This window comes from Nerophis lumbriciformis, linkage group LG09 (assembly GCF_033978685.3).
Source record: "Nerophis lumbriciformis linkage group LG09, RoL_Nlum_v2.1, whole genome shotgun sequence".
NCBI lineage: Eukaryota > Metazoa > Chordata > Actinopteri > Syngnathiformes > Syngnathidae > Nerophis > Nerophis lumbriciformis.
In genome coordinates, this window is record NC_084556.2 from 51,286,674 (window position 1) to 51,295,000 (window position 8,327).

The 8,327-nt window shown below is 35.8% G+C and overlaps 1 protein-coding gene across 1 annotated transcript in view; it reads left to right on the forward strand.

The window, feature by feature from the left end:
* Nucleotides 1-593: 593 nt before the first annotated feature.
* LOC133607197 (complement component C1q receptor-like) overlaps nt 594-8,327 on the forward strand; it is a 10,415-nt gene continuing 2,681 nt past the window's right edge. Inside the window, exon 1 of the mRNA XM_061961667.1 lies at nt 594-1,042. Coding sequence (XP_061817651.1) covers nt 649-1,042 — 394 coding nt within the window. The 5' untranslated portion in view covers nt 594-648. The remainder of the gene's footprint in view (nt 1,043-8,327) is intronic.

Genomic DNA, 8,327 nt, shown 5'->3' on the forward strand with positions numbered 1-8,327 from the left:
GAAAAATGTTTGGGAATGTCCCGGCGGGGCCAGATTGAAAACCTTAACCTTAATGGGCCCGGGTCTGCATTACTGCGATGTGGCCCCCAATGAATATAATGAATATAAGACACCCTTCATTCTAGTTCCTCTTTGTCTTATTCCGCCCTTTTTTCCTTTGTCCTACCATCAAACCCCTGGTTTTTCCCGGAATGCCCGGTTTTCCTGGGACTTGAAAGCCCTTGAATGCAACATTTCACATTTCAACGTTGATCTTATTACTGTAACCATCTTTCCTTTTTTAAAGAGAGGGAGGGGGGCGTGATGATGAGGATGATGAAGAGATGCATGATTGTCACTTTCCACTGTCTGTGTGTGTGTGTGTGTGTGTGTGTGTGTGATGACAGTTGGGGGGTGGGGGGGGGGCATATGGTTTTCATAACCCCCCTTTTTTTTTTACACTGACACACTTCTTGAGGCAGCCCCCCCCCCTTTCCAAAATCACAATTCTTTTTCCTCTACGTTGCAGCCCCCCACCCCCCCACCCCTACCCCTCACTCCCCTCCCCTGCACTCCTCGAACGCCTCTTCCCGTCTCTCTGCGAGCTCAGCAGAGTGGAGCCGGACCTGCCTGGACCACCTTTGGACTACTTTTACGTCTCTTTTCAGAATGCGGAGAGGAAGTGGCGGCACTCTGAGCGCCCTGTGGCTGCTGCTCTGTCTGACCCCCCCGGCTTGGGGTCAGAGGTCGGCGGGGGAGGACGGCGAGGGGTCGGCGGCGGGCGCCCGGCTGGAGGAGAAGGACGCCCTGTGCTCCGGGCGCGGGTGCTACGCCGTCTTCCTGCAGCGGAGGACCTTCAGGGAGGCGGGGCGCAGCTGCAGAGAACGCGGGGGAACGTTGGCGACGGCGCACGACCACCAGGCCGCCGACACCGTGCACCGCCTGCTGGCGGGCCTCGAGCCGCAGGGGACCCGGGTGCGCTTCCGTCTCTGGATCGGGCTGCACCGGGCGCCGCGCCAGTGCTCCTCCACCCGACCGCTCCGAGGATTCGTCTGGGTCACAGGTCACACTTGGGTCACATGACCGCTTACTCACTTTTGATTGGTTGTCCAAGCCTGCCCGGCGAATGCTATGATAGATGATAGTCTGCTGACCTCTAGTGGTTAAAGCAGGAAATAGCACTCTTAGACCACTTTTACAGAGACTTAAGTAAAAAGAAAACAACAAAGTCATCATTTTTGTCCACACTCAAAACTTTTCCATCGTCTTCATGGTTTTTCAACATTTTTGTGTCTGAGATCGTCATGAAACATTAATTACAACTTTTTCTACTGAGGCCCACAAACTAAAAAATCAAACATTTTAATGTTTTTCATTTTAAAAACGGATACCATATATATATATATATATATATATATATATATGTATATATAAAAAACTTTTTTTTTTTTTAACAAAAAAGACATAAAACATAACAAGAAATAACTTATTTTTTACATTTTTCCTTTTTAATAAAAAAGTCATAAAACATAACAAAAAAAACTATTTTTTTTAACACTTTTATGATTGAGACCCTGTTTTTTTTTTTGATTGAAAAATCATTCACTATTCTTCTACAAAAATATTTCAAGGGTCTCAGTCATATAGGTGTCAAAAAAAATGTTTTTGTTATGTTTTATGCCTTTTTTGTTAAAAAAGAAGAATGTAAAAAATAAGTTATGTTTTTGTTATGTTTTATGCCCTTTTTGTTTAAAAAAAAAGATGTTTTAAAAAAAATAATATTTAAATATTTACAAATATTTCAAGGGTCTTAGTTATAAAAATAAAAAATACAAAGTTATGTATTTGTTACGTTTCATGCCTTTTTTGTTAAAAAAAAAGAAGAAAAAATATGTTTTTTATTGCAAAAACACAAAATATGCAACATTTTTCCACAAATTTCAAGGGTCTCAGTCATAAAAAGGTAAAAAACAAGTTTTATTTTATTTTATTTTTTATTTTTTTTTATGTTTCATGCCTTTTTTGTTTAAAAAAAAAAAAGTTGTTAATTGCCAAAACACAAAATATGCAACATTTTTCTACAAAAATATTTCAAAGGTCTCAGTCATAAAAATACAAAAAATAATTTATTTCTGTTATTGTTTATGCCTTTTTTTAATGTTTTTTTATTGCAAAAACACAAAATAGGCAACATTTTTCCACAAAAATATTTCAAGGGTCTCAGTCATAAAAAAAAAAAAAAGTTATTTTTTTGTTGTTTTATGCTTTTTTTGTTAAAAAAAAAAGAAGAAAAAAATGTTTTTTTATTGCAAAAACACAAAATATGCAACATTTTCCCACAAATTTCAAGGGTCTCAGTCATAAAAATTGAAAAAATATTTTTATATATATATATTTTTTTATGTTTCATGCCTTTTTTGTTAAAAAAAAAAAAAAAAAAAGTTTTAGAATTACAAAACACAAAATCACAAAATATGCAACATTTTCCCCCAAAATATTTCAAGGGTCTCAGTCATAAAATAAAAAACAAAAAACACAAATATGCAACATTTTTCTACAAAAATATTTCAAGGGTCTCAGTCATAAAAATGTAAAAAAAAAAGTAATTTTTTTGTTATGTTTTATGCCTTTTTTGTTAAAAAAGAAGAATGTAAAAAATAAGTTATGTTTTTGTTATGTTTTATGCCCTTTTTGTTTAAAAAAAAAGATGTTTTTAAAAAAATAATATTTAAATATTTAAAAATATTTCAAAGGTCTGTCATAAAAAAAAAAAAAAATACAAAGTTATTTATTTGTTATGTTTCATGCCTTTTTTGTTAAAAAAAAGAAGAAAAAATATGTTTTTTATTGCAAAAACACAAAATATGCAACATTTTCCCACAAATTTCAAGGGTCTCAGTCATAAAAAGGTAAAAAACAAGTTTTATTTTATTTTATTTTTTATTTTTTTTAATGTTTCATGCCTTTTTTGTTTAAAAAAAAAAAGTTGTTAATTGCCAAAACACAAAATATGCAACATTTTTCTACAAAAATATTTCAAAGGTCTCAGTCATAAAAATACAAAAAATAATTTATTTCTGTTATTGTTTATGCCTTTTTTTTATATGTTTTTTTTATTGCAAAAACACAAAATAGGCAACATTTTTCCACAAAAATATTTCAAGGGTCTCAGTCATAAAAAAAAAAAAAAGTTATTTTTTTGTTGTTTTATGCTTTTTTTGTTAAAAAAAAAGAAGAAAAAAATGTTTTTTTATTGCAAAAACACAAAATATGCAACATTTTCCCACAAATTTCAAGGGTCTCAGTCATAAAAATTGAAAAAATATTTTTATATATTTTTTTATTTTTTTATGTTTCATGCCTTTTTTGTTAAAAAAAAAAAAAAAAAAAAGTTTTATAATTACAAAACACAAAATATGCAACATTTTCCCCCAAAATATTTCAAGGGTCTCAGTCATAAAATGAAAAATAAAAAACACAAATATGCAACATTTTTCTACAAAAATATTTCAAGGGTCTCAGTCATAAAAATGTAAAAAAAAAAGTAATTTTTTTGTTATGTTTTATGCCTTTTTTGTTAAAAAAACAACATATATATATATATATATTTTTTTTTTGCAAAAACATAAAATAAGCAACATTTATCCACAAAAATATTTGTTTAAAAAAAAATAATAAAACATCTTTTTTTTGTATTTAATCAGTTTTTGAAAATTAGGAATCAATTTAGAATTGTGATGACTAAGAATCACGATTTGGATTTGAATCGATTTTTTTTTTTTTTTTTTTTTTTTGTGCACTTCTATTGAGGGATGTGCATCTTTGGCGAGTCATTCTAGAAACCGATTCTCGATTCAACACGATTTTCGATTCAAACCGATTCTCGCAATGTATTATTCGGTATAATAATTATAATTAAAAAACTCCCGCGGAAATTTTGATGGGCCCGCTATCTGTGCCCTGGACCTCTGGCCGAGGGTCTTCGGAAGCTGCCGTACTTTGAAGATGGCGCCGAGTGAATTTTAGGTATAACTGCACAAAAAGAGCTACAGAACTAGCCTAAAAACGTTAGCATGCTTACATTAAAATGTTAAGGTTTAGCATGTGTGCTAACGACAGCATGCTAACAGTCAGCATGTCTGACATTTCCAGTAACACGGCTGTAAGGTGTATGGCTGCGGAAATAGAGAAAAAAGTGTAAAATTAGATGAAAAAACTTAGCATGCTTAAGTTAGCTTGCCGGCATGCTATCATTTGCATGCTAAAAGGTAACACATGTCACATACCAAGTTATATGACTCTGGTGTAAACGGTTGCAAAATTAGCTCAAAAAGTTAGCACGCTAATGTTAGCATTTTAGCAAGCTTCGATAGCATGCTAACAGTCCGCATGTCTCACATTTCCAGTAACACGGCTGTAAGGTGTATGGCTGTGGAAATAGAGAAAAAAGTGTAAAATTAGATGAAAAAACTTAGCATGCTTAAGTTAGCTTGCCGGCATGCTATCGTTTGCATGCTAAAAGGTAACACATGTCACATACCAAGTTATATGACTCTGGCGTGAACGGTTGCAAAACTAGCTCAAAAAAGTTAGCACGCTAATGTTAGCATATTAGCAAGCTTACGTTAGCATGCTAACAGTCCGCATGTCTCACATTTCCAGTAACACGGCTGTAAGGTGTATGGCTCTGGAAATAGAGAAAAAAGTGTAAAATTAGATGAAAAAACTTAGCATGCTTAAGTTAGCTTGCCGGCATGCTATCGTTTGCATGCTAACAGGTAACACATGTCACATACCAAGTTATATGACTCTGGCGTAAACGGTTGCAAAACTAGCTCAAAAACGTTAGCACGCTAATGTTAGCATTTTAGCAAGCTTCGATAGCATGTTAACAGTCTGCATGTCTCACATTTCCAGTAACACGGCAGTAAGGTGTATGGCTGCGGAAATAGGGAAAAAAGTGTAAAATTAGATAGAAAAACTTAGCATGCTTAAGTTAGCTTGCCGGCATGCTATCATTTGCATGCTAACAGGTAACACATGTCACATACCAAGTTATATGACTCTGGCGTAAACAGTTGCAAAACTAGCTCAAAAAAGTTAGCACGCTAATGTTAGCATATTAGCAAGCTTACGTTAGCATGCTAACAGTCCGCATGTCTCACATTTCCAGTAACACGGCTGTAAGGTGTATGGCTGCGGAAATAGAGAAAAAAGTGTAAAATTAGATGAAAAAACTTAACATGCTTACGTTAGCTTGCCGGCATGCTGTCGTTTGCATGCTAAAAGGTAACACATGTCACATTCCAAGTTATATGACTCTGGTGTAAACGGTTGCAAAACTAGCTCAAAAAGTTAGCACGCTAATGTTAGCATTTTAGCAAGCTTCGATAGCATGTTAACAGTCCGCATGTCTCACATTTCCACTAACACGGCTGTAAGGTGTATGGCTGCGGAAATACGGAAAAAAGTGTAAAATTAGATAGAAAAACTTAGCATTCTTAAGTTAGCTTGCCGGCATGCTATCGTTTGCATGCTAACAGGTAACACATGTCACATACCAAGTTATATGACTCTGGCGTAAACGGTTGCAAAACTAGCTCAAAAAAGTTAGCACGCTAATGTTAGCATATTAGCAAGCTTATGTTAGCATGCTAACAGTCCGCATGTCTCACATTTCCAGTAACACGGCTGTAAGGTGTATGGCTGCGGAAATAGGGAAAAAAGTGTAAAATTAGATAGAAAAACTTAGCATTCTTAAGTTAGCTTGCCGGCATGCTATCGTTTGCATGCTAACAGGTCACAAATGTCACATACCAAGTTATATGACTCTGGTGTAAACGGTTGCAAAACTAGCTCAAAAACGTTAGCACGCTAATGTTAGCATTTTAGCAAGCTTAAAATAGCATGTTAACAGTCAGCATGTCTCACATTACCAGTAACACGGCTGTAAGGTGTATGGCTGCGGAAATAGTGAAAAAAGTGTAAAATTAGATAGAAAAACTTAGCATGCTTAAGTTAGCTTGCCGGCATGCTATTGTTTGCATGCTAACAGGTAACACATGTCACATACCAAGTTATATGACTCTGGCGTAAACGGTTGCAAAACTAGCTCAAAAACGTTAGCACGCTAATGTTAGCATTTTAGCAAGCTTAAAATAGCATGTTAACAGTCCGCATGTCTCACATTTCCAGTAACACGGCTGTAAGGTGTATGGCTGCGGAAATACGGAAAAAAGTGTAAAATTAGATAGAAAAACTTAGAATTTTTAAGTTAGCTTGCCGGCATGCTATCGTTTGCATGCTAACAGGTAACACATGTCACATACCAAGTTATATGACTCTGGCGTAAACGGTTGCAAAACTAGCTCAAAAACGTTAGCACGCTAATGCTAGCATATTAGCAAGCTTACGTTAGCATGCTAACAGTCCGCATGTCTCACATTTCCAGTAACACGGCTGTAAGGTGTATGGCTGCGGAAATAGAGAAAAAAAGTGTAAAATTAGATGAAAAAAATTAGCATGCTTAAGTTAGCTTGCCGGCATGCTATCGTTTACATGCTAAAAGGTAACACATGTCACATACCAAGTTATATGACTCTGGTGTAAACGGTTGCAAAACTAGCTCAAAAAGTTAGCACGCTAATGTTAGCATATTAGCAAGCTAACAATAGCTTATATATATATTAGCATGCTAACAGTCCGCATGTCTCACATTTCCAGTAACACGGCTGTAAGGTGTATGGCTGCGGAAATAGGGAAAAAAAGTGTAAAATTAGATGAAAAAAACTTAGCATGCCTAAATTAGCTTGCCGGCATGCTATCGTTTGCATGCTAACAGGTAACACATGTCACATACCAAGTTATATGACTCTGGCGTAAACGGTTGCAAAACTAGCTCAAAAAAGTTAGCACGCTAATGTTAGCATATTAGCAAGCTTACGTTAGCATGCTAACAGTCCGCATGTCTCACATTTCCAGTAACACGGCAGTAAGGTGTATGGCTGCGGAAATAGAGAAAAAAGTGTAAAATTAGATAAAAAAAACTTAGTATGCTTAAGTTAGCTTGCCGGCATGCTATCGTTTGCATGCTAAAAGGTAACACATGTCACATACCAAGTTATATGACTCTGGCGTAAACGGTTGCAAAACTAGCTCAAAAAGCTAGCACGCTATAGTTAGCATTTTAGCAAGCTTACGTTAGCATGCTAAGTTTTTTTTATCTAATTTTACACTTTTTTCCCTATTTCCGCAGCCATACACCTTACTGCCGTGTTACTGGAAATGTGAGACATGCGGACTGTTAGCATGCTAACGTAAGCTTGCTAATATGCTAACATTAGCGTGCTAACTTTTTTGAGCTAGCTTTTTTAAGTTAGCTTGCCGGCATGCTATCGTTTGCATGCTAACAGGTCACAAATGTCACATACCAAGTTATATGACTCTGGCGTAAACGGTTGCAAAACTAGCTCAAAAAAGTTAGCATGCTAATGTTAGCATTTTAGCAAGCTTACGTTAGCATAACATTATATGACGCTAAGGTGCATGCTAGCATGCTAACTTTTTCATAACAGCTTTCAGTTTAGAAAGGGTCTTTCTTGTTGCATGGAGATGGCCTAAAACCAGATTTAAATTTTTTTTTTTTTGATTGTTTAGAAAAACAACAACAATATATTTATCCATCCATCCATTTCCTACCGCTTGTCCCTTTTGGGGTATTTTTTAAAATATTTTTTTTCTTCAAATAGATTTTATAAAATTATTATCGGTATAAATAAGAATCGTGATTAGTACGTGAATCCATTTTTTTGTGCACCCCTATTTCTTACTAATATTCAGCCTACTATAACCTTTTTGGGGGCTTGAGCACACTCGGAAGCTTGTGTCCGTTTTGGGGGAGAATTTTTTTCTCATCTTTTTTACCCCTGAGCTACGTGAAGCATGAAATTGGAAATTGTGTCAGATGTAAATATAAACGGAATACAATGATTTGCAAATCATTGGATTGTAATACAAAATTAATATTTAGGAAAAAAAACTCACTTCCACTTGGTTTTAAATTGCAGCACAAACGACTTCCTGTCGGTTAAAATGAGTCAAAACGATGCAGTACTCGCACCCGCCTCTAGTGGCGCTGTGTTTTGCTACCACAGAAGAAGACGCCTCTCGTCAGCCAAGATATTAAAGACAGAGTGTGGACTAGAGATGCGCGGATAGGCAATTATTTCATCCGCAACCGCATCAGAAAGTCGTCAACCATCCGCAATCCACCCGATGTAACATTTGATCAGAACCGCACCCGCCCGTTGTTATATATCTAATATAGACGATGCAAGGCATTAGTGAGG